The sequence below is a fragment of the Netta rufina genome (assembly GCF_964035555.1).
Source record: "Netta rufina genome assembly, chromosome: 1".
Taxonomy (NCBI): domain Eukaryota; kingdom Metazoa; phylum Chordata; class Aves; order Anseriformes; family Anatidae; genus Netta; species Netta rufina.
This window is the reverse complement of record NC_140123.1, coordinates 200,333,820-200,361,110: the sequence shown is the minus strand read 5'-3', so window position 1 is coordinate 200,361,110 and position 27,291 is coordinate 200,333,820. Positions and strand designations below refer to the sequence as shown.

The window sequence follows — 27,291 nt, the reverse complement described above, 5'->3', positions numbered from 1 at the left end:
CTGTAAGTAACGGATGAATTCAGCCGTGTCCAAGCAGTTAATGCTAGAATAAGTTGGTAAAAGATATAAGATGGCAAGGAAAGAGAGAATATCTTTCCCCACTTAGCCCCCACCTAAAATATTTGCGGGTTGAACAGGAGATAACTTTGATTTTTTTTTTTGCTAAATGGCAAAGTCTGCATCCTACTGGAATGGAGCAGATTATAGATAGCCCCATTTCAAACATGGAAGACCCTGAAAAGATAATGCAGGGGCTACAGAACCGTGTGTTGGACTTCAGCTGCCTTTTTACCTCTAGTTTATGATTATGTTGGTGTGTGGGGAATATTTTCTTGAGCACGGTAAGCAGATACGATCGTAATGGAGGAATTTTGAGTCTAGCAAAACTGCAGGCACTTAGGAGTGTTTCTATTGCCTTGACAGATCTTAAATTGCTGGGATATAAACTGTAGCTGAAGGAAGTTATCTGTTTACATAGGCTTACAGATTTATACGATCGGTTTGATTACGGTACTTCTGGAAAGCATGCCTGCTATCACCCTTCTCTTCTCTGTGTGGTGGATATTAAAGCCTAATCTAAAAACTTATTTCTTCTGGCAGCATGCTGAGAAAACTGTGATGATAGCTCTTTGCTTCAAACTGAAGGCTGGGCAGCCGTGTCCTAAGCAAAGCATTGCATTTCTTATGAAGAGCAGAGACATTGGGCAGCCGTGTCTTGCGATGCAGCGCTTGTAGGAGAGATGTGAAGAGATGTGAGACTTCTGGATTGCTTAACTGAGCTGAGTGCCAAAAGGAGATGTCTTAAATGGCTGTGTTTATCCTTAGTGCTCAGCACTGACCCTTTACACAGTTCTTCTGCGCATCAAAGTCGTTTGCCAATAAGGTCAGGGAGTCTGCCTGGAAGGAAAATGCATGTTCTTCCGATAATTCCCTTGGACAGTTACGGGATTTATTGCAAGATTTGCTGTATAGCAACAAAAACGTACATAGAAGTTGTCTTGGATATAGCTGCCTCCATTCTTGGTAGTTGCTGAATGGTGGCACAGAGAGTGAGCTACTCGCAGGGAACAAAACCTTGGCATCTGCTTGCAGTTATGGAAATAGTTTTGTTTATTCCCACTCTCAGGAGATTTCTAAGAGCATTTCTTAAGGCTCTTAATTTAGAAGAATACCATGCTGTGGAATCAGAAGTGTTGAGTGGCACTGTTTTGCATCCCTTTTTCACAGAAATGAAAATAATCCTGAGCTGCTGTAAGATAGAGTGATGCCTCTCAGTTATCTGGTTTAGGAAGTTAAACTTCAACAACCTAATCAAGTTTCATTGCAGCATGTTTTCCTTTGTACTTTTAATGTTTATCTGGTTCTTGGAGAATACGATGATGGCAACATAACAATAAAGAGAAAAGGAGCAGCGCTGTCGAATCAAACAAAGGACTTAACAGTGAATAAGCACTTACACTAGCCAAGTCCCTGTCCATTAAGCACTTCCAAATTACACTAGATCAAAAAAGATGTTTTTTTTTTTTTTTTTCATGGTAATTGTGGAAAGGAGATTTGTTACTGCCATTCGGAAATTACCTGCTTTATACATCTTAGAGGTAATTTATCTGTATCTTTTGTGATTAACGTTTTGGGGTTAATTTTCCTCTCTATCGCTAAAATCTTGTATGTAAAAGCAGATTTTGATGCCTGTGACTTATTTTCCAGATTTATTCACTGTACTGATGATTCCCCTGACCCTTCCTTAGACTATGAGGTAAGACTCTTTGTATGACTTCTAGGTAATTTAAGTGAATTACGCACGGGCAGGCTGCCACTTGTACTTGGGCGTGTGCCCACAATACTTTTTGTTGTTTGTTTTAATTGTGTTGCTTGGGCAGTGTGGGGGAAGTCTGGTGAAGAAGTACAGGTCACAAGGAGTTCATTTAGCTACAGGTCAGAGATGAGCTCAGTGCAGACTTTTGAAGCTTCCTTGCAGTTCCCTGTAGGGTCTGTCAGGTTTTGCCAGGAAAGACAAGCTCGGTAGCTCAAAATCATATATTCTCTGTAATGTGCTTCTTGTGGACATCACGGCTGAGAGAGAAGCTGGCTGTAGTGGCTGGGGCTTGTAGCTGTTTGCTAAGAACTGAGATGGTCTATCAGATCTTGTTATATACACTTGTTCCTGCATTAAAATGGTAAGTTAGTGAGTTAGATATTAATAATGCTTTAAACTCTTCTTGTGGTGCTGTCGGTTTTATGATGGCGTCTACTCATACCTCTAATTTTAATGTAAAAATAACATTCGTCATCATCCCATGGTCTTAAAGGGCTTTAGAAAAGCGAATGCACCTCGTGTTTTGAAGCACTATCTTAATGTGCTTTAAAGACAGGCCTCTGAAACTTGCAGCAGTTTCATGTTTACATTGTATTTAGGAGTGTCACCTTTGATTACTGAGGTTTTTCTACTGCAGTTGATAGGTGTTGGGAGTTTCCAGGACCCGTGAGCAGTAACTGAGCCCTCCAAAGAATGGATCCATCTGAATGCTTCAGCTTAGGAAAAGCAGAAACTTGATGAAGTGCCAGATAGATGCTTTAATTACCAGGCATTCTGTCCTATTGGCAATAATAGTTTGGTTACTATTTCTATCTCACGTCCTTATCTGAACCAGTTTGTACCTCCAAAGGCATTGCAGAATTGCGCTTGGGTGTGTACCAGAATAGAGGTTGAGTTGGTTAAATTTAATTCTGTTCATCAGCTCTTTTTACTAGAGAGCCACTTCTGCCAATTCCATGACAGATTTGTTGTGCTGTACAGCAGGACTTTTTGTCTTCCGTGCTGTATCATTAATGTAACTTGGAAGTTGTTTCATAAATAATTTCTCATTTAAATACCGGACAAAGAGGAAAAGCACAGGATAATTAAGGTGAGAAGAGACCTCTGTAGTTCTCCAATCCATTCTCATGCTCAAAGCTGGGTAAACTGAGATCAATTTGGGTTGCTTGGTGTTTTCTCAAATCTGGTCTTGAAAACATCAGTGGATGGAGGCTGGGCCACCTCTGTGAGGGGGCTATTCCAATGCTGGCCTGTCCTCATGGTGAAAAGGTTTCTTCCTGTGACCAGTCTGAACCTTTCTTCTTACAACTTCAACTTCTCATCCTACTGCCAAGGGCTCGGTAGTGTTGCTTGGCCTTGCAGCCAAAAGAGAGAGAAAATTTGAGAATACGCATAAATAATTAACATAATATAAATCTGGGCTGAGGTAAAATTTAATGGTAGATGAGTTAGAAAAAAGTGTCTGCCTCCTTCCTTCAGGTAGCCATAGAAAGCTATGAAAAGACACTTTTTGATAAGTTGTGGTGACTGTCTTAGGGAGTCAGTGCTGGGGGCAGAGGGCTTATGAACACAGCAGATGTATTCAAGGGTCTTGAAACACGGAACTCTAAGAATGTATACTGACACCGAGTGCTCCAAATGTGGAAGGAGGAGACATTGATTTTTTTTTTTTTTTTTTCTGGCCACCAGTGTTGAGATATGTTGGGCTTCATAAAAGAGGGCTCTAAGTGGTAAATTAGTCTATTAGGACAATTTCTTTTTGTACATTCTCATTATGTATAAATTAGTGTTAAGTCAAATTGCTTTGAAGTATTTCCTAAGATAACCATATGAACTGTGAGTTAAGATTGTTCTGTTTTCTTGTATCTGAATTAATGTCAGAGGTTGTCTTACAGCCAAACTGTTGGAAGATCTACAAGCTATGCGTGTTGACAAAAAATGACCGTTCTGAAACAATACTCTGTCATTTGTTTCCCTTTGTAGCTTGTTCTTCGCAAATGGTGCGAACTAATCCCTGGTGCAGAATTCAGATGCTTTGTCAAGGAAAACAAGCTTATTGGTGAGAATTGTCTTAGTGATGAAATTATTAGATGAAGTTCATAACGAGTTTCTCCGATTACTTGGATTGGTGCTAAATCTGAAGACGTTTCTTCCTTATTGCTTTCATTTCAGGGAATTAATGTTTCTCTTCTTTCTCTAATTTAAAATGTGTCATGCCAATTTTCTCTCTTCACGGTATTTGAAGGCCTGATGACAGTCTGTCCAAAATTACAGCGGGAATATTCTTGATTCTAATTGCTAATTCAGAATCTTCACCCGAAGGCTGTTTTGTAAGGGATTCCTTTATATCCAGGAGGTTATTGAATCGTACCCAACTTGCAGAACGAATACAGAGGCAGTTGGGTATTTTGCTGATAAAATGTGACCAAATTTGGATATTATATGCTGAAAGTTGTGGAGGTCAGAATGTGTCCACAGGTGTCTGAATTTGCATTATATGGAGCATAGCTTAGGCAAAAAATCTATTGATCTATTACTCTGGAAAAAAAACCAACAAACCAAGAACAAAACAAACTAGATGTAGAATGTTTCAAATGGCACTGAACAACTAGGGTGTCCACAGCATGCAAAGAGCTGGAGGATGCATCAGAAGCCCTGTGACCACTGGAGGACAGGCAGATTGCACGAGAGCATGTGTGTTAGGCAGGTTTCGGGTGAATTTAGCTGAATTGTGCTCCTCTAGATGTATTGACTATCCTCTCCTGACTATAACTGGAGCTTAGACACCTAGTTGCACGTACAGCTGCTTAAACTGAGGGGTTTAATTTCAGCCTTAGTACCATTCTGCAATTTGAATTCCCTTTTGGTGTGGTCTACCATGGAATCTTTAAAGATGAATGGAAATTTGAATAGCACAGGACTGATGCACACCTGCCCCTAACTACTCTGCCTGAACTCTAACCAAGGAATATCCTTCATAGGAAGGAAGGTGACTTTTGCTTTAAAATAAGAACAAATTTCTGCACTTTTTCTCATACCTACATATTCACAAAAGGCAAGATACATACATGTACGTGGTCTGTTCAGGATTCCACGTGATGATACAGAGGTAAAGAGATGTAAGGTATTTAATCCTCATTCTTTCTCCGGGCACCTTCTCAGCACAGTGACTGCGTGCTGGTACTGGCTGTGCCGTTTTGAACCTGTTAGGAGCTGTCAGCCATTTGTCTCCATCCTGTCCCACCATTAGGAATTTACTTCTTGTCCTTTGTCGCTTGGTCTGGTTGTTCTGTGAAGCTTCACAGGAAGTTTCAGGTTCATTTTCAGTTTTGGGATCTGCTAATCTAGGTGCTGTCAGCACTTACAGTTCTCAAAACCCTTTTATATGGCTGTGCTTCCACACTCATCTTCCTGTTCTCTCTCCATTCATGCCAATTGCAGGGTTTGTGGCAGTTCTCTGTAACAGATTTTGTCTCGCTAATAGTGAAGACTATCCATTAATCCACTATTGCTTAAATGTATTGATGTAACTTTTCAGAAGTAGGAAAAAGCTGAATCTTGTCCTGTTTATTGCTGCTGGAACACAACTGGCAGAGATACACGTTGCTGTAATAACCTCTAAAACATTTGACTTTAGATTTATCATAGAGCGTATGTATCCGTAATCAAGAGAGAGAGTGATAGATATTTACTTTCAAATACCCCAGCGCATTTGTACTCTGGCTAATTAAAAGCTCTGCACATTTCATTAGTAGGTTTTGAAACCTTGGGAATCTACCAGTATGGGTTTTTCAGCTAGCACTCCAGCTGCATTTCTGAGCACCCTTCCGAGTTTTTTTCACAATATGTTCCCGTGCTCTTAAAATTAATGAGCCTGTCAGTCAAGCAAAGGAGTGATACTTGCAGAGTGTAGTGAATGCTTTTCCAGTTAGACATCTGCATCCCCTGAGATGCCACCATCTCTTGTTTTTTTTTTGATTTTTGTTTGTTTTTAGGCCTGAGTTAAGCTTTGCAGTGATATTAATAATTCAAAGTTCCACTGACTTCATAAAGTTTGCTGTATACAAACTTCTTTAAAGGGCAGATCTCAGAAGGAAATCAGTGTTGTCCTACAGTACAACTTGATCTCTGTGCTTTGTGTATGGTTAAAATAGTGAACTGCTGTCGTTGATACATCTTCCGTGGGGACTTCTGGCTTTTTTTCCTCCATGAATAGCATACATTACTCATTCTCCAGTGATGGTGTAGGTCTTGATCTGACGTTTGTCCAGCAGGATATTGCAGTGGCTTATGTTGACATATCCTGTACAAGAACTTATGTCATTTAAGATGCAAGTGTATAATCCTGTTGATGTCAACTTGAACTATTGTGTTGTAGACAAACATATGTCTGACTGTCTGAAATGAAACACTTGTGATGTAATTGGAATAGTTTACCTAATGTCAGATGCAAGAAAGCCCTCAGTGAGGGAGGGCAAAGATATTAAGCTGTATGCCAGTCTGTTGATTCTAGGATTTAAGGCTTCACCTCTTGTGTCTTTTCAAACAGGTACACTCTATTCCACGCTTAATAAATAGTTTAAATGAGAATCTTTATGGTACACTCAGTTCTATCATCTTTGCTAATGTGCAAACCTGGCCTCTCCTCCTTTCATTTTATGGTTCCAAACTCTGGTTTCTACAATTGATGTGCTGAACAGAAAAGGTTTTTGACCAGAGTAACTAGGGTGAATAAAACTGAAAAGACAGGACAACTACTGGAAACTTAAACTCGGGCAAAGATTCCTCCTGAAATTCTCTTAAAATAGTCAAAGCGTGTACATATAAAATGAGACTCACAAAATGTAGGGCAGAACTGTTCAAGGAGAAAGGTCACAATGACAGTGTTTCGAGTACTGGAGAATAAAGCCAAACAGCAAGTCACTGTTAATGGTTAAAACTTGGGACAATTGTGTTTTGACTGTTTGTGGGGTGGGTTTTTTCTGTTTGTTAGTTTGTTTTCACATCTAAAGCTCTTCATAATCTACTAAAATTTTTGACAGGTATATCACAGAGGGACTACACGCAATACTATGATCATATCTCTACGCAGTGTGAGGAGATCTGTCGATCAATACAGGAGTTTTTCAAGAAACACATACAGTATAAATTCTTGGATGAAGACTGTAAGTATCTTAACACTTCGATTATGGGGACATGGGCAGGGAAGAAGGGCGTTTATAAAGGTTTTTAAGAAGACACTGCATTCGTGGTTACAAAGACTTAAAAATGAAGAGTCTACCTTTTTGAAGTTACTTTGCAGGATACTGGGAGGTTTGTAATTGCAAGGGCTTGCAGGACTACCTCTATAGAAGTGAGACCTGTTGTCCTGTCCCCCTGCTGAGCCAGGCTTGTTTCCTCCACGGTGCACCAAGTTGCAGTGTGCTAAACTTCAGTTCACTGCTGGAAAACAAAGGAAAAAGTGGTACATGTCAATAAGAAATGATATCCCCAATATTTTAAGTCTGTGGATGTGCATCTCTCTCATTATAGCTATTGATCTCACAGGGCTTGGTTCTTTTTGACTTGGGAGAGTATTATATCTCTAGTGGCTACAGCGTACATTCAGAGTGGAGTTGTTCTTGCCTGACCATAGAACTGAGAACAAAAAACCCTGAAGGAAAAGGTTCAAGCTTTTCAGAAAAACACAAAAAAGGAGTGAAAGATCCCTGTCAGAGGACATAATGTGTTTTTTGTTCATTTGTCTTTTTGCTTGTTGGCTTTTTTGTTTGTTTTTGAAGGTATTTCCCCCTTATACTTGTTTTTAAATAAGAAAAAATCAAAGTCTGAGTAATGGGTAAGAAATACCTAACAAGACATTAAATAAGAAGGAAAAGTAAGAAAAAATGTTTTAAAGATGTTTGCTGCTTTATTATTGTTGTATTTTCCAAGGAAAGGATTTGAAGTTTCTTTTCAAGAAATCAAACAGACTTCTAGAATATTGATGTACAGAACTTTATCTGCTCAAACTTTTGAATTGTATTTGATGAGATTCTACTACACCTGAGCAGCCAAAGTAAATTGTTTCAGTTCTTATGTAGAGTCCTTTACAAATTTTATTGGAAATAGTTTCCTGACATGGTTTAGTGAGAATAAGATAATGTTTTTGTCATGATGTGTGATCAGGACTGGTGAAAAATATGATGAAAGAATTTAAATTGATCTGGCATGAATCACCCCTCGGTTTAATAAAATGCATAAACATAAGAATTGTCTGTCAGTTGTATTGTCTTTCATAAAGCTTTGACCACCCGACCTGTAAGTTTTGAGCATGGTAAACTATTTTGCCGAGTAACCAGGACAGTCAAATAGATCTGTTTGGACTTTTTTAGAAAGGATACCTTCTCATGCCAGTCTGTTTTACTGACATTCTTAAAACACTCTTAAAAATTTGTCTCTGCGCAGTTCCTTTATTTCAGTTTGGACATAATACGTACAATTAGTATACTAATTTAACAGATCTTTAGCCCTAACATTTTGAAGTAAAATCAATCACACAGATCTGACGTTCTGATTACTGTTTTAATTTTCCTCTGTGTTCCAACATAATTTCAGCTCGTATGTAATCAACTGATAGATAAGAATTCAGGGCACTATTTTTAGAAATAGACGCCTAGATTTAGGCTCTGAAATGGCTGCCTAGTGAACTGAAAGATCTGAAGTGTTGTCCTGTGCAAAGTAAAACTGTGCCATCTGAATTACCTTCTGGGGAAAAGAGGTTTCAGGGTCACCTACTGGGATGGAGGTTTGTTAACCTTTTAGTCTTGGGCACTAAATGAGTGACCTGTCCTTCTGCAGAGAAATGCCATGCAGAACACATTTTCTGCCCTCTTTTTATCCCCCATACCTTCATTCATCCCCTGGTGTCTTCCTTGATCCACTGTCTGGTAGCATATGTGTTGTTAACAATGAAAATCTGGGTTTACTTGTTTGTTTGCTTTTAAAAGGAAAGGTATTACAGCTCTTTCCCTGACTTCTTGCTTCGTTGAGGCTTTCAGAGCTGTTTGCTCTGCTTTTTCCAGTTGGTCTGGTAGCATCTCCAGATGGAAGAGTTGAGTCAGAGCAGCTGAAGCACTGCGGAGTCAGAGCAGTAAGATAACAGATGGGCGAGTGCTTTTTAAATACTTCTAAATGGTGATAGAACCCTTTAAAATCCTCTCATAAGAGCCCACTAAAACCAATCCTACAGAGGTATTGATGCTTGCTGTAGGGTCAAGCCTTAGCTTACCCTCAGTTTTGAGCAGCTGCAGGTACAGTCTCACTGGCACACAACATGCCTGTTCTGAAGTGTTCCTTGAAGAGGGACACAGCTCAAGTTTTCCTCTCTGTTTACTGTTTGTGAAAGTCCTGAATGAGTCACCAACGTGCAGTCAGTCTTAATGGGGATGTAAATCCCACTAAATGTGGTCAGCCTTGGTGATTAACGTTCACTGCTGCCATAGGCTCGCCCCAAGCTGACAGCCATCGTTCAGCCATAAAGCTGAAATGAGAGTTTTTCCATTAGTGAAATATGGCTAATGAGAGTGTGTGGCAAAGCAACAAGTTCAGCTGAACAGCTGGGGAAGAAATCTAGGGTTGCTGTGCTTTTCTTTGCATCGGTGACTTAGCCACCGAGGGCTTGTCTTAGTGAGAAAATCACAGCAATTAATCCTACAGCATCACTTCAAGTTGACATAACCGAGCTTGTGCAAAAAGCTGTGTGGATTTCTAGGCCATATGGCCAAAAAACAGTTACGTGATTGGCTTTAGCTCGGACTTGTGGTTTGCCCTTAGCGCAGCCAACTTCACACAAAACAGTAGGTTAAGCTACAGAGTAGCTTTACGTGTGTGGATGTGATCAATCAACGTGTCTGCTATTGACAAGCAGCTTCCTGAGGAGCTGCTGAGGCTCAAGTGCTCTGCAGTCATATCCTGAGTTTAGTTTATATCTCATGGATTGGGAAATCTCTTAGTTAGCTGAACTATTCCCTCCCTTATTAGCGAAGGAAGTGACAGTATAGCTTTGTCTGAGTTTTTTCTAAATTTGGCTTTTTTTTTTTTTTCCCTGCTACTGGTACAATTTCTGCAAGTGGTCATGCCTGAATGCTTCTCTGTTTTCTGTAGCTGAATGGAAAGACAAAGATTTGTTTAACCATACAGTACAGAAGCTAATAGGTAGATACATCCACAAAGACTTCTGCTTAATTAAGCAATGGGACGGACAACAATGTAACAACGCAAGACAGCTCGACTTAAATCACTGAGCAGCAGAGTCTCTTTGAAAGAGCTGTTGATAATCAGTAGGTGTGCAGTATCTATCTGCAGTATCTGCTCTGTTTTATTTTAAATATAGCCATTTCAGGGCCACCTCATCTTCAGCGTGCCCACTGACTTCTGCCTTCCTACAACCTGTTTGTCTTATCTGCTGAATTCCTAATCTCTCTGAAGCAGGAACTTTCTCTTATTACATGTTTGTGCCACGTCTGGCATAATGGAGTCTTGATCTTTCCTTGAAATTTCTCAGTCCTGCTGCAAAACAAACAGCAGTAATGCAGAAGATAAGCCTCTCTTGGTGCTAAGAGTTTATCAAATGTTCTCCGTTGGGGGAAAAATCAGCAGAACAAACCAGAATTAAATGGAAAAGCCTGGCAGACGCGCTGTCAGTGCATTAACAGTAGTTCTTGAAATTTTTCAACTTCCTCTTGGAAATGAACCTAATTCTGGCACGCAGTTCTGTGGATGTATTGACTTTGCAGATTGTGCCGTGTACACAAGTATCTGTTTAATTTTAGACATCTTCTGTGGAATTGTATATCTTTAAAGATTAACATATGTATTTCTCTTTTTCAGTTGTTTTTGATGTCTACAGAGACAGCAGGGTAAGTGAACAACAGATTATGTATGTCCTTGGTATTGAATTGTTTATTCTGTGGAAACTGCACCTGAAACATTACAGAGATGAAGCAAATAATAGCTTCATCTTCCTAGAAGTGGTCCTGGCAAAAAAAGTAAAAACAAGAAACGTCAAAACCCATTACCTAGTTCTATCATTCTCTTTCCCAGTTCCTTTTCAATGTTCTCTGCTGTCAACGGTAAGAGAATGATAGGATTAGGGGTGCAAGTATGTCTGTGCCAGTGATGTAATTATTTAGTAAATATCTTCTTCCAGACAAGTAATCTGTTTTAAAGAACATACCTTTGGCTTCAGCTGCAATTCTGTCTGAATTGCCTTCTACTGAAGGCAATTGAGTTTTCTTTTAAGATAGATACTTAATATTGTACAATATCACTAAACAGTTGTAGTGAAGCAGTACTTGTTATTAAGGCTCCCTCTGTGTAGTGCCTGCTGTAGGTGCTTTTGTCAGAAATGTATGTGAACACTCAGCCAGAATAACTGGGATATTTCAAAAATTAAGGGAAAAGGAGGATGTTTTGCTCACTAAAAAAATGCAGGAGATTCTTACCACTTTTTCTTCCAAAAATGATTTCTTTAGTGTTTTGTCATGTGGTCAGCCCTATAGCACCTGAACTGATCCAAGCTAATCATTTCTTCAGACTGTCCTTCAGAGGTCGGCAAATAACTCTTCCTCTAGGTTACAAAGGGATGATCACTATAAAAGTATGAGTGTTGTGCGCTTGGTTTGAGGCAGATGGAAGCTAATTTTTTTTCTTCTCAAATTATTCCAGCCGTGGTTCTGAGTGCTCAACAAATTGGAACCCTGAACATCTGGATAGTGACAGAGCAGGGAGAAAAGTCCCACCCTAACTTTGCATGCTGATAGCTGCATTAATCACCTGCACCTTTCCTAATGTCGATGGAGGAGTAGGTCATATGAACTGTGCTCTAAAGCGCGCGCACACACACACACACACACACACACACACACACATATCTTAAAAACAACCACAACCAAAAAATGCATTATATAGCCTTAAGTTTCAGTACCTGATTTTGGGAATAACATTAATACCTGAGAATTAAATATTTGTTTTAGCTGAAATTTATTTCCAAATCCTTATCTGGAAATGCAGAAAATGATGACAGCAAATGTTATATACTTTTTAAAGTCTCATTGTTTGCCTTGTGTACAGGTAAGGGATTGAGAAGAGTCTTTGAGGTCAGTTAGGAGTATTTTTAGTAAGTCCTGATTATGACTTTGAATGTTGCTTGGGGTATTTTTTAATAGTGTAATAGTAAGTCATGCCATTGTTTGCAAAACAGAAAGAAAATAAGAATATGTCATGTGAAAAGTAACTACCGTATTGTTACTCAGCACAGCTTTTCATGTAAGTACCTAAAATCAGGCTGCAGGCTGAAAACAGCCATGCTGAGTGGCAATGAAATCTACCTGCCTGGACTCAAATCATCAAACTTTAGGATGCTGTCAGCCAAAATGAGAATCAATGCTTTAGCATCTAACCAAGTTCTGCTTTTGGGTACTCTGCTTCACAGCTGAAGCATGAAGACAGATTATTCAAGTAAAAGGTTTCAGCCTGTGTGATCTCAAATGAACAGTGTTTCTTCATGTGTCAGGATAAAATATATCTGTTTGTAGCTATCTCTTGGCGCCTTTTACGCTCAGGTCTTGTAAACTGCCAGATAGCCCCGTGTGTCAAGTCTTCCTCCTTTCACACATGCTTTTGTGGTTTGCAACTGTATTATTCATTGCTCCCTTTGTGTGCGAGTTACAGGCAGCAAAAGAATATTGAGTGTTGCTGGGTCTGATTAATTTCCAGAGCCCATGCTCTTCTTTGGGCTGGTTGCATGGCAACCTCACCTACAGAATCAGAGAAATGTCCAATGTCTGCTTATTTTAAATTCTTTCAACCCTAAATATTCAGCTTGGACAAGCTTGTTCTTTGCTGTAGTTGTGGAAGAGAGCAAACCCCTCCACATGCTTTCTTTAGTTACTCGAGAGGCTGCAGAGTGCTCTGCCACAAGGCCAGCTCATTGTGTCAGAGGATGGCATAGGATAGTTGCCCTATTGAGAACAACTTTTTCTCTGGCTGCCTCTCCTGTTACACTCTCTTCACCAAGCACGTCTGAGCTAGCACCTGGCTTCGCAGACCAGTCATCTTTCAAGGAAGAAAAACCATCATGCAGTCTTCAAAGCCCAGTGAGCTGGAAACCTAGCCCTGAAGAAGTCATAATGCAAGACCAGCGGCCTCTCTTCATTTGGATACCTTTCTTTTTTTCTGCTAGCAGCATGCATCGTTGTGCAACAGCTGAGAAGCCTGAGACTCAGCTCTGCTGTTGCTCCTTTTCTTATCTCTTACAAGTCTTACACCTTGTAACCATGTCCAAGACAAGTTACTGTATTAAGACGAGGAAAAGCAAAATAAGTGGCTCCAGACCGCTCCTAGTTCACAACTCTTCTTGTTAAGATGCAAACTAGTGCTAGCGGCTCTGCTCTAGAGCATTGTCACCGTGCATGAAGGTGCAGCTGGAGTTAGGGAAATGTAACAGTTTGGTTTGCGTTTTATCTATCTTTTAACTTCCTTTAAACAGTCTCTGTCATAAGCACTTCCTTTCAGCAGCGTGCTGCTTAATGCTTCAGTAAAACAAAGCATGAAGGTGTCATGGTATGGTAAATCTAGTGGTTCCTGTTTTAGGATGAGAGAAAAAAATCTCACGTAATACATGTTTTTTTCTCCCTCCAGGTATGCACAACTTTGCTTCTCTGGCTTGTGCATTTCTGTGTCCCCATGACAAAGATTACTAATGTAAGAAGGCAGCAGATAAATAGCTTTACTCCTGCTTTTCAGATACACAGTGCATGTCATCTTAAACAACATTTAAATAACAGAATTGCAGAGAAGACTTGAATGAGTATTTAATCTGAAGAAAAGATGGTTTGGTTACCAACCCAGAGTTGTATACATTCCCTTTTAACAAGGCCTGAGATGAGATATTTATTTTGTTTGCCACTTTTCATCAGTTTGCTACTACTGGAGCTCAGCAGAGATTTAAGACAGTCTCGAGGAGGCAATTGGTGTTGTGGATGGAGTGCTGCTGTCTGCAGAAAGGGAAATACTGCTTGGGTGCTCACAAAAAACAGATGTTGCTTTCAGTAGTGTCTCAAACCAATTTTCATTTTTTTTTTTCTACAGTACATCTCTTCCCTAGAGAAACGACCTTGAATTTCTATTTAAAAAAGAAAAACACAGCACCAACAATTTCATGTATTTGGGGTGAGGAAGAGTCTCTGTGAAAGTCTTTCATAAGGAAGTCCTTTATGAAGTGTAAACATTTCTGATGCAAGGAAAGATTCTCTGAACTGCACAATGAACTTTGCCAGCCGTTGCCTCTGCCTGTGATTAAATTGGTTCATTAGCTTGTTTTTCTAGTACGATAGCATGAATCTAAATTTCAGATTCCTCCTCCCAGTGCCTTGGAGCTAACAAGATGTCCCCATTAGCAAAAGTAAAACATTGCTTATAATGAGAATTTGTGACGGTGTTTCAGGCAGGAACAGAGAGGGAAAATGATAGCAGAGCTTGGCCCTGTTTGCTGTCTGCACTGACGGTGTCAATTTTGGTTCAGAGGTGTTGCAGTTTAGCAGATTTGTGCTTCCTCACCCCTCCAAAAATAAGAAGCAGGTCCATGTCCCTGCAGTTTGCCGTTTCTTTTGCAGCTGTCTGCTTTGGGTAGCACCGTTGCAGTGTATTTGCTTCCTGAAACTCATTTTGGGACAGCTGTACCCCATTCATCTTCCCGGAGGGAGTGAGACCTGTGACAGTCTGCGTGCAAACCCCATGGTCACAGGTCACTGTGCTGGCACGGTTCCTGTCCACAGGAAACATCGCTGCTTTCGTCTGCCTGGGACTCCCCCCACCTGCATTAGTAACTGTGCAGAGGATGGCAGGCTGCTTTTAGCCTCTAGCATTTCTGTTCTCTGCTGTTGGGTGGGTTTCTACTTGGTTCCCACTCTGCAGTGCCTGTGAGGGTGGTTGAGGCAGTGTGGGTGGGAGAGGAAGTCTCCATGTTACTCTGACTGAAGGCTTCAAAGGGATCTTTGTAAGTTAGAAAACAGATGGCTCTAGTGTAAATCATTAAAGGTACGTGCAGTTTGTATCAAAATAGGAAGCTGCTCAGAGAAGGAAGATCCTTTAGGAACGAGGGAGAGAAAAAGCAAAATAATCTTTCAGTAGCTACACAGTTTCGGGTTTGGTTTCCAATTCCAATCGGTCTTCACTAAACACAATAAAACCCTTCAGTACCAGATGTTACAACAAACTTTTTCTCTCTGTATTTGATAGATCTGATTTCTTCCAGATGTGATGCTTGTTTTGCTAGTTCTTACTACCAGTTGTATTCATATTTCATTATAATTGATCATAAAGTATTTGTTTTGTTAGAATAGATGACACTTTCTTGGGTAAGAAAAGAAGGCAGTGTGCTGGGGGTTGTATCTCGAGATGACTCAAGGAATTCAAGCTCTTCCTTGCCCCTGGCAGACTTCTGTTACCTTTAATAAGTCGTGTTAGTCTCCCTGCTTTCATTTTTCAGCTGTAAATAGGCATGCTCTCAGTGCATACTACTAAAATTGTTTGGCACATTAATATATTAAAGACAAGGCAAGAGAAAGTCTGGGCTACTAGTGACAGCTATATTAAAAATGCATTTGAGATACTATTTTATTTTTTAAATCTATATCTGTGCAGCTTTCATGATCTCCACTAGCATTTTGCAGACTGTGCTCTGTTGTTTAACAATCCCTTCTGAGAGTACAGAGGTGCTGAGGTAGCTCTTAATGGATGCAAAATCCCTCTTTTCTATTTCTTTTTTTTTTTTCCCTTCTTTATTCATGCTGTCTGTGAGTCATGGAGGACCATAGCAAATCTTCTGTGCTCTCATCCTTGTGTACAACTGCATCTTGTGTAGAAGGGAATTCAGTTTATTTGAGCTCTGACTAATTTTCTGCCTAAAACAGTAATAATAATAAATATATATATTAATTCAAAGCTTTCTATGTTTTAAAACTATTGGTCTAATGTAAAGTACATTAGAATACTTTTTGTGTTAGAACAGGTGATTTTGATTTTGACACTTTTTTTTTTTTGTCTGTAAAGATCAGGCATACTACAGTAGAAGAAATGTGTGTGTGTGTGTGTGTGTTCTGGTTTTGTTTAAAATTTTACGGCTTGTTTTAATTCTTCTGTTGTTGCATTGCAGGGAAAGATTTGGCTAATAGATTTTAACCCATTTGGAGAAGTAACAGATTCGCTGCTGTTCACGTGGGACGAACTGACCTCTGGGAGAAATCTGAAAGGTGACCAGAGTGAAGAGGAAGCAACAGAACAGGTACGGCTGTGCTGTGAGGAAGGCTGGCGAGTGAATCCAAAAGGCATTATGGCCTCTGCTGCTTTTTTTTTTTTATGATCAAATTGGGATGCAAATTCCATTGAAGTAAATGGATGTCCTTGACTCTTGAAATGTAAACTCTGTAAGAAGAATTGATCTATCTTTTTAGGTGGTAGATAATCTCAACAAATATTACCTGCTAGTTTTAGATGCCTACAAGGGAATTTGTAGTTCAAAACATACAAGTCCGTATTGCAGTTCTGACTTCAATTGAAGATGATGCCCCAAACTTGCTTCTATACATCTTTGATGCATCTTAAATTTCTTCCCATTCTTCTCAATTTCTTCTTAAAATCTGTTACTTTTCTGTATAATCACTTAAAGTTTTGCTTTGTTTCTGATACTCATCATAGAAACTCTCCCTGAGTTCCAGATTTGCGTTTGGTGGGAGGCAAAAGAAGCTTAACTTCTGCCTCTCATACTGAATGCCCTCAGGGAAGAAACATTGTCCTCTGATTGAACTCCATCGACTTGCAGAGCAGGTCTTTTCTATCCCTGTTCCAAGCTGCCTCTTTAAAAACAAATAACTTCCCATTAATACTGAGAGGGAGGCATAGTCTTCATTTATTTCTACTCCAACTTTTCCCTCCTTGTGTGACTGAGACTGAGTCCTTGCATCTTAACAAGTCCTTGGATGGCTGGATAGGAGATGTAAAGTAGTGTTACCTGATCTTGTGAAGCACTTGCTGTTTGTCTGAGGAGAGATGGCTAGTCAAATAGGGCTTTTCTTTAGTTTCTAGCTCTTAAACTGCATTAAGAGTATCTGAAGTATCATGCTATATAGAGCTTATTTTTAACATTTGGGCTTTGCTGTGATTCCATCACCATTTTCGTAATACGTTGAAAGGGAAATAAACTGCTATGCAGGTTTCTCTTCATGCTATTTTCTTAGTGTCATGGTCTGGCTATTGCTGTATGAAAATTCATTTACTGAACCTTTCTGCTAAAACCTGCCTCCTTTGTTAAAAGCACATTCCCAATTCTCAACTTGTCCATGGGACACCTGAATTTTGGATCTATTTTTCTGCGTGCCAGGTGCTTTACATAATTTCTCTGGTGTAAGCCTGTACGTCAAGTAGAATGACTTGCCTTCATCCTTCAGCCTAAATTGAATCACAGGATCTGTTGTAAAGTTACCGAACGTCTGTCTCTTAAAATGAAGTTACTTATCGACGTGTAATTGCCAATTAGGTTGCATGTCTAGAGCATATTTAATGTGCAGTATGTTGAAGAGAAAATTATCTCAAGTTACCTAAAGCCTGGTGTGAGAATTGAGAGATATGTCTGGGTATTCTGTAGAGCAATATATTCACAAAAGGCAAAAATATGTCAGAAAGCTTAAATCATAATTCTGATAAGGCTATATTTGCAAATATGGGTTTAGAGAAGGAACCTGTGAAGACGGGCTTAGGGATGTTATTGTAAATATTTATCCACGTATCTCACACAGATTGTAGTGCCTAAATTCCCTGATAGCTCCATTACTATGGAGGCATTGTAAATGTGTATATGTATTAAACACATTAACAATCAGTACTCTGTAGACATTTTGAAGTGAGGAAATTAATGCGTTTATTTGACTGTTGATAACTTTTAAATTATTGTTCTTAAGTGGGCAGAGTTTTTCATGAAAAAATAACCAGTTGTTAGAAAGTGCAGGTTTAGCTGAATGAGAGCTAAACAAGCTCTTTGGCAAGGTGATTCAGACAATGGGAGGAGTTCAAATGATTTTACTGGTTATACTCTCAGGCACTGTTTTTATGGTATCCATTATCTTTTCCAAAGGACTATCCAGTTTTCCGCTGTACGAACAGTCAAGTAACTGTCCAGCCTAGTCCATACCTGAGTTACCGACTGCCAAAAGATTTCGTGGACCTTTCTACAGGAGAGGATGTTCACAAATTAATTGACTTTCTTAAACTGGTAAGAAGTACTGAAAAAAATTCTCACCTTTCATCTCTGTGAAATGGCAACATATAACTAGGTGCCTGGAATTGTGCTTTTGTAATTAGCATAGATTACATACGTACCTGTAACATATATGAAGCCATGATACAAAGTACTGTTGTTTTTGTTTGTTTGTTTATATATATTTATGTGTATATTTTATACATATATACATATTTCTTTAGTGATTAAGAGCACTCTCTCATTTTGATCTTACTTCATTTAATTTTATCTTCAGGGAAGCAATGTAAATACAAATTAGTCTAAATGGGAATGTATTTTTTGAAGAGCTGAAATTAAAAAGTTCTTAGAAGCATTAAAAAGTTAGTGCTTTTCTAATATCTTCTATTTCTTTGTTCCTTCGATAACAGTGACATGAAAACTTGACATCTTTTTAAGCTGGGGAAGTGAGGGCAAGTTACCTTCATCTTGATTACTGGCTTCTGTTGGTTAATGTGTGGGACAAATCTTATTCTTTACTGTAAATGCAATCCAGTAGTTTAGGATGAGGGAAAGGGTTGATGTATTTGCTGGAAACATTACCTCTTGCCATTCAAAAATGGCTTAGAAACACGGTCATTGTCTGATATCCAATGAATCTGGAAACACTTGTGGTTTACTAGCACTCCTGTTTCATATAAATGTGTCCTAACATTATGAACTCTTCTGTTCTCTTGACAGAAACGAAATCAGCAAGATGATGACTGAGGTATCAAGAAGCATTACAATGAATTACAAAGAAGAAATGGGGCAAAAGTTATATTTAGCATAACTATTAAGCTATCAATTTAAAGAAAATCTTCTTTTTATAGTCACTGAAGGAACTGAAGAGCTGTTCATTCTTTGTGTATGTTGGGTTATTTAACAGTGTAGAAAGGCTTTTTCATGGAAACCTGGGGGTTTAGGGTGAGTTTTCCTTGGAATCCACGTTTAATGCAATTATATGGTGATGCAAGCAAGCAACAATCTGAGCATGACTGAATGCCTTCTCATCTCCTAATGTGAAAACTGATGCCACTCAAGTATGCTGTCGGACTCTGATAAATATGACAATATTTAATTCTTGTGCAGTTAAAACATCAAGAATTCTCCAGATTTCAAGTAAAGTAATGTTTTCACACTGCAGCTAAAGCTATGAAATTTGTTAAACTTCATCAAATTTAATTTTGTTTTCATACTAAAGCTTTCTTGGAACTTGTTTTTAACATGATTACATATCAGACATCAGCTTTGGCTTTAATATAAATACTTAAGCATATCATCAACCCATGATTTTTATATGTGGACTCAGTTTTCTTTCTTTTGTATTAAGTCTCTGAGTTTCTGAAGAATACGATTACTCTCTTAGCTCTTAAATTCTGTATTTATTTGGTACTTCATGTTCTTTGCATAAAAGGAAGTTTGACTAAGTTTGGGGAAACAGAAGCTCTTGTTACTGATTTTCTGTAATTTTTTTTGGAGGGGCGTTCAGTTTTGGACTAAGAATCAATTGACTTCTGGATATAGGTGTTTGTGTGGCATCAGTAATTTACGTGTGCCCAACTGAAATGAAAGGAAATTTAGAGGTGCTCGCAGCCCCTGGAAATCGGTTCCTATTTTGAACCAGTTATGTGATGCTTTGTGTGTGTATAAAGTTTTTCTTTGCCTCATTTTTGCTGGCAAATTGATGTGGCACTCAGTTACAATCTGTTCTTAGATGCTAAATCTGCACTTAGATGTTAAATCATTTCTTACTGTCTCTAGCTTCAGTTTTCAATGAACTTTACTTAAAGATTATGCAGATTAAGGATCCAGTTCTACCAAATACAATTATTAAATATCACAGGTTACAACTTCTGGAGTCTTGAGTACAGAATCTGCCTTTCCCTTTCCTTCTGAAGCAGTGGAATCTCCTCCGTAGCTTTTTGTACATAAATTAAATGGACATTAACTCAGGGCTGGGCTATACATAATCCTGTCATACCGTGGGACTTTGGATGATTTTTTTTTTTTTTTTTCCACCCTTGCCAGAAGGTTTCGAAACCCTTGTCAGATTGTTTCTAAATCAGGCAGGAACTTAATAATAATAATAATAAAAAGCTTTACTCTTTGTTTTGAAGTTACTCCTTCCTGGCCATAACCTCTTTAGGTCCTGTTACAGAAAGTCCCTAACTATAAAAATATCTGTTCTACATAACTGGGTTTCCCAAAATATGATATCTTCATAATTTAAACATATACTCAATATTTACTTTGCTTCTTTCTTTGTCTTCTGGTTACCAGTTTTGTTGTTGTCTGCTAGATCAAAGATTGCTCTTCTACGAGAATTCTCATCCCGTATGACCTTTTGGTCTGTGAAAATAATTAAATGTGTTCCTCTTGGGGAGATGAGGAAGCCAACGTTGCTACATTAATAATGTGTTATATCAGTTTTAAATGGAAAATATGTGAAACTTTTAATTCTATTTCAGGTCATAATAAAGTCAATTTTTGCCTCTAGCCATCATACAGAAATTTCAAAATACAAAACTGCAGTTGAACAAACCGTTGTTTCTGTGATTCAGTGATATGATCACCATTCGCTGAGTAAGGGCTAACTAAATACTGTCCATTTTTAGTCATATGCCTAAAACATTATTTAAAGATATTTGTAATCTAACCTAGATGGCAAACAGAGAGCTTTAGAGGGAGGTAGCATGTGATCTCTGTGTACATATTGGATGCTTGCCAAATGCCATCCTCTTAAAAAAAAGGTCTGGCTATGTCTAGTGGCTCAACTGCAGTGAGTCTGTTCTTGGATTGCAGCTCTGCCACGAATATCAAAGATGTCTTCATTATCTCATGGTCAGTGGTTGCAATGTTCGATCTCTCAGATGGATAATGGGGATCAGGATTCCAGTGACCCCCTAAGCAGTAGTTATTAGCATGCTTAGTTAAGGATTTGGTGTAATGCTCATGTACTTCTGGGCTGTGGACTGTCCATTTTATTTGTGCTCCTTTGGCTCTTCTTTTCCAATTTTGTCCTCATCTTCCTGACCTACCAATGCAATATTTGGGTGAAAGTTAAGATTAGAATAAGCAGCAGCATGGATAATACTGACCTGAAATTAAAAAACTGTGTCCACTTGTTTCCTTACTCTTAGACGATCTGATTTAACTTTGAGTGGTGGTCTATAAGATCAGCAAAGAATCCTAAAAATAGGGGTGTAATTTGTTCCCCAGCTCTGAGCTTCAGTAAAATGAATAGCACTTCTTAGATTCTGGTCAGACTATGTGGTTTGTTAACCCTCATAACTGCATCCGACAGTCTTACCTAGAAATTTCATAAATCTCATTCTTACATGCTTGCAAGTAGCTGATGTCCAGGGTGCCATGCTGACTAGAGGAAAGGCACCACGTCAGACACAGTTCAGGTGTCCATTTAAGCAGTGTAGACTACTAGACTAAAGATGTTCAAGAGACCATTGCCAGAGGAAGGGGTTCCAAAGTAGATCGATGGTAGCATGGAGATGGGTAATGGTGGGACACAAATGGCATAAAAAGATTTCCTGGTACCTTTGTGCACACTGGAGTTAGCTTAGCTCTTACAAACCATCTGGATTCTGAAGTGTTGGCCAGCTGGAGAAGAAAACAGGCTACCTGCCAGGGAATACTGATACACAAATCAGCCTGGTATCTAGTAAAAACTTTAACCTCAGAGGTCAGAGTTACGCTATTCAGTTTGTGTTTGGACAGCAAATCTGGGACTTCAGCCAATAAGGTTGTGTTAAAAATCGTATCTTTGGTCTAGAGAAGATGGGCCTTAAAAGTATAATACAGAGACAGACCATAGAACATTTGATTCATGACAAATTCTTGGTAATGCTGCTGTTTGGAGGTTTAAGTCTTAATAACAGAGGTTTACCAGGATGTGGAATTTATAGAGATCATCACATTCAAATTAAGATATTGTAAAGATAAAGTCTCCTTGAACTTGCAGCCATCCTGAAATTGTATAAATTAAAATAAGATTTGCGGCCATAACTGGCTTATTTTATGCAGACCTGCAGCTTTTGTAAAGGTACAGAGTCCTTAAGCAGTAATGTGTGATCATAGATTTTTGTAATAATAGATTAGCACTGCACTAAGTTTCCTTTTTTAATTTAATTTTATTTATTTTATTTTTTTAAGACTTGCTTTATTCCAATGTCCTGCCTATTGTAGCAATGTGCTACCTGGGTCCTGAGAGTGTTTTGACTGCTCTAGGGCCCTCTCAGTAACTGGTGAGGCTTTTCCAGCACTGTATTTTGGCAGGTTGTGGGGAAAGGTTGGTTTGTCAAAAATGGTGACTTCTCACAATCTTTCTCCGTGGGAGCATGCTCGCTACAACTAACGTTCATGAGAGACTTCTGATTCTTTAAAACAGCATTTCTGCCATGAGAAAAAACAAGCAGTACCTTTTATTTCTAGTCTTCAGGGCTCACATTCAGATACTAGAGTAGGGCTTAACATTTTGGTGTCTGTCTTGTGTGACCCAGGATCTCTGAGTGTGGGTTATTGTCTCCAGGTGATGACTTCTAGCTCTTGACTCTGGTTCTGGCATGAAACTCAATTTCAGATTGTTGCACTTCATTGATGTAAATAAATACTTCAATGGCCTGAGGCTCTTTTCAGGAGAGAGAATGAAGCAACATGTTTGGCTAAAATGTCTTTACACCTGCATGGATAATGCACAAGAGGAACTCAGTGTGGGTATACCTCAAAACTCTGGTTGATGGGCATATAGCAGAGACTTTGGGAGACAAACCAGAGAACTGGAATAGAGAGATGTGGTTTGTTCAGGAAGGATTGATACTGAGCCATGATGCTGAAGAGCAAGGGTGTCCATGTGTACAAAGCTTGGGGAGGTAGATGTTCCCACAACAGGAAAAGCAGAAGCCGTGCCCTTGTTATTAGGATAGACTAACTAAAGAAAAAAAAAGAAGTCAAATGGGGACTTTAGACATCGGGTTGACAAATGAAGTCTGAAGGAAATGGGGGGTATTTGCCATTCCTGTATCTGTTGGGGAAGTAACATGGGAAGACCTGGAAAGACAAAGAGTTAATGGATTTATTATTATTATTTTTTTTTTCTAAGAGAACAGAACTTGCATCTCAGAAGATGGGAGGGTGTTGTACTAGGGTCAGCTGTTTTGGATTGCATTCGGGCTTATTAGAAGTGATCTTGAAGTCAGAGGTAATTCAAGGGGAAGTGTCTGCAGAGTCAGTGTTGAATGCTTTTGGGAAAGGAGGAAAAGAAGCAGAAAGAGGAATCTCCTATTTTCTTCGCAATCTCCTAATGTGAAGAAAAAAAATGCATAGCAAGGACTTCTAAGGATCAATCAAAATGAAACAACAGAAATGGGAAGGAAAGGCACGTGATTAAGTGTGGAATGATGAGGGGATGGAGAAAAAACTGAATGATTTGGAGAAAACTGATGCAAGCAATGTTTTCTTTGCCTCACTTTCTTTTTACAATCAAAAGGAGGAAATAGACTAAATTATCACAATGTGGTAGGAAGAAAAACTACACTTGGAATAGTTATTGGTATGTAGTCAGAGTATTCTTCTAGTACGGTCTGCATCTTTCTGTATCTTCATTAGTGACTTGAGTGGTGAAGTAAGTAGCCCATATAAAAATCTGCGTTTGTCAGCAACTTGAGAATACATGCAGGAATTCAGGTGGTTTTATCAGACTTGGAAATGGCCATAATACCCAGGAAAAAAAATGTCCTGAAATCACTAGGAAGAAATTAAAGGTGAGTGCAAAGTGCTGTCCTTTGAAGGAGATAGCAGGTGTTTGGATACGAAATGTGGAAATTGCGCGAGCAGCAGGACGGGGGGAGTGGGTGAGTTACAGGAGGGACCATTAAACGCAAGGCGATAATAAGCTGTTGGGGGAGGAAGAAGGCAGGTGTCATTGTGGGCTAGCAGAAGGACATGTAAGAAATGCGGTTATGTTGCTTGGTTTGGCGCTGGTGTGCTGCAGCGTCCAATTTTAGGAGTGATATTTCGAGAAATATGTCGATCATTGGAGAGTGGCCAGAGGGAGGGAAGATCATTATCACGAGGAAACGCGGCTTGGTAGGAAAGACAAAATCTGGATCCTTCAATAAGGAAAGTGGTGCTGAGCTCCATGTTGCTTCTAAAAGAAACTGGCTGTGTGTGGCAAAGACGAGCAGGGAGAGACCTCAGAAAAAATACCTTATTCCCAGCCCTAAAGTAAGCTACATGTTGAATTTGGTGAACCCTGCAGGAATCGTATTGCCTTATGCTTGATTTTACTTGAGACCCATCCTCGCCATGCTTTTTCAAAACTTGGTGCAAATTTCAGCCTTACCCAGTGAGACAACCCTCCCTGGGAATTCACATCCCCTCTGTGGCTGCCGCGTGTCCTTTCCCAGTTGTACCCGTGCTTTATTTCATCTGGATGTCCTCGGTGTTCTTCATCTGCACGTGGCCACCACCATCTCCTTTGGAGACACAGTGGTCCAGCCCTGCTCAGAGCACGGAGGTGAAGAGGAGGGTGAGTTCAGCTCTAGCACTGGGGTTGGATTTGGGTTTTCTCCCTCTCTAGGAGGCAACGATCGACACCAAGCAGTGCAGCAGTGTCAGGGAACAGCAGTTATTCTCTCATAGAAACCATTTGATTGGCATCAGTGAGCTGCGAAACGACCTGGTGGGCTTGCTGATGGATTGGGATTGCCTGCAGATAGGTTTTCTCTTTAACCTCACAGCAAGGGGAAGAAAACTCATCTGGTATCTTTTGTTCTCACATACACCTGGGAAAGGGGGAGAGGCTCATTTGGAGGGGAGCTGCAGATCGGGAGCAGGTGAGCAAAAAGGAAGACGGTGCCACGTTGGAAGGCCTCTGTCTCAAAGGGTTTGCTAATCGCCTTGCAGCATTTGGTGTTCTTTGAAGCATAAATATCCCCAGTAAGGAACAAAAGAAGAAGGCATTAGTATAATTTGCTGGTAATTTTTAATTACAGAAAATCATGTGTGATGATGCTCTGTGTTTGTTGTGTTTCTTGAACCTCTTTCAATGACCTTGAGGTTTGTCAGAAATACGTGACTCAAAGAACTTTGGTTAATCTGGACGCTTTTGATGTGCTGCTGATAACCTTTTCCCCTAAGAAGACCTGAAACCAAGCGATAATGAGCGTTAATTGTTGCTTTTGCACCACTCAGGCCCACCTGGCTCTAAGAAGTGATTGATGACTCCTCCTTCAGTCTCAGAGCATGCGAGGTTTATTTATGGAATTAGCCATTGAGGAAGAGTTGTGGATTTCTGACTGTCTGACATCTCAAATACCTCAGCAATCTGTAAATGAGCCTCCTCTTCCCTCTCCCTCCCCAATTCCTGCCTAGCAGTTTGCCCAGGTTGCTCCCTAACATCTTCATCACAGAATCATCTAGGGTGGAAGAGACCTCCAAGGTCACCTAGTCCAAGCTCTGACCTAACACGAACCAGTCCTCCACTAAACCACATCACTAAGCTCTACATCTCAACGTCTTTTAAAGACCTCCAGGGATGGTGACTGATATATTAACGTAAGCATGTTTTTGAACGTAACATTGGGATGTCTGGGTTACGTTTATCTTGGAACATAAACGCAAGCCCATGTGGTGGCAATCCAGCCTGGCTTCTTCTGGGCATGGAAGCAGTTGCTCCATTTAATGTTGTTTTCCTACGCAAAAGATTATCTGCTTCTCTTTAATATGGACGTATAATATTTAAACTTCAATTATGCTGTTTTAATACATATCCTAAAGATAATTCTCCTTAATTATTACCTTAAGCACATGGCTCAGATGTTGTTTACACATTATATACACATATTTTCAGTAAGGGAATCTGCATTAGCCCTAAATTTCATTATCTAGGGTGCTAATAAGTTAGTCAGCCTACAGCTTTCATACGTCAGGAGATGGGGGGCTGCGGTGACTTCATGGTTGCAGAACCCTCTTTAAAATTAAAGGAGGTGAAAAATAGTACCCAACCCTGAAATAAATTAACTGGAGTCATTCCAGACACCTGCAGCCACCATGTGTAACCATCAGTCTTGTGGCTGACATTTATAGCAAGAGAAACAGGTTTCTGGGTGGGATAGCATTAACCAGCTGAAGCCCATGAATGGTGGTGTGCATGGGTGAAGAGTTTTCTTCTGAGGTCTCTTCAGCAAGGACTCTGACTTTAAAAGGTCCTCCCTGGGCAGGAGGCTCTCCCTTGTGCTCTGTGCCCACTGTGTCATCCAGCACCATGAGCTTCGTCCATCTTGAGGCTGGAAGAGGAGGATGGCTGCATGGGTGTTATGCTGAGATTCAGGTCTCCAGGCTTCAAGAGGCTGTCATGAAACAAAACCCACTGGTTTTCTGCTGCACTCAGTTTGTTCAGTCTACACAGGCTCCCATGTGTCCTCTTCTTCCTCAGCCTCTTCTGGTCCTCAGCCATGGTCAAGGTAAGGCACAGCCTCCTGGGGCTAATTTGGAGTTGTCCCTGGGCTCAGCAGCTTGTGGGCTATCAGGACAATGGATTAATGTTGCTTTTGTGTTGCAGCTTAGTAGGGAAAGCACTAATTTCAGGCTCTCCTTTTCCTCTGCCCAACCAGTGTTCTTCCTAGAACATGCAGCTTCTTCACGTCTTTGATTTTTAGCTGTCAAGGTTGGTACTAGCCTAACCACTGTTTATGGGGACAGAGCAACGACACAAACCTCACACCTTAAGAAAATCTTGCATCCCAACATCTGGATGCAACTTTTTTCTACTCCAGCTTCCTCTGGAATCACATCCATTGTGCTGCCTTCAGATTTGGGTGTGTGGAGGCTGAGCTCAGCCCCTACTATTCCACCAAGTTTTCCATGAGCCTCCAACAGCTTGTTAAACCAGATGATCCTGGCTGCATGCTTCCTACAAACGTTTCCATTCATAGATTCAGCACGTACTTCTCCTCATTAATGGCAACGCTCCTGATTCAGATAGCAATTTAGTCATCAATAAAGTGAAGGGCATCTTCATGTTAAACTAATAAGAAACACAAAAGACTGTTAACATGAGATACTAACACATGATAACTTCAGAGAGAAAGCTGTTTTCTCGCTCTAAAGTACAATTTGTAAGATTTGGCTCCCAGCCTATAATTTTTTT

The 27,291-nt window shown here is 39.8% G+C and overlaps 1 protein-coding gene across 1 annotated transcript in view; it reads left to right on the top strand.

Annotated features, from left to right (window-relative positions):
* CDC123 (cell division cycle 123) overlaps positions 1–20,561 on the top strand; it is a 35,239-nt gene extending 14,678 nt beyond the window's left edge. Inside the window, exons 7-13 of the mRNA XM_084306381.1 lie at positions 1,708–1,756; positions 3,800–3,875; positions 6,859–6,981; positions 10,685–10,713; positions 16,011–16,139; positions 17,985–18,122; positions 18,828–20,561. Of these exons, the coding sequence (XP_084162507.1) occupies positions 1,708–1,756; positions 3,800–3,875; positions 6,859–6,981; positions 10,685–10,713; positions 16,011–16,139; positions 17,985–18,122; positions 18,828–18,854 (571 nt within the window). The 3' untranslated portion in view covers positions 18,855–20,561. The remainder of the gene's footprint in view (positions 1–1,707; positions 1,757–3,799; positions 3,876–6,858; positions 6,982–10,684; positions 10,714–16,010; positions 16,140–17,984; positions 18,123–18,827) is intronic.
* The last annotated feature ends 6,730 nt before the right edge of the window (positions 20,562–27,291 follow it).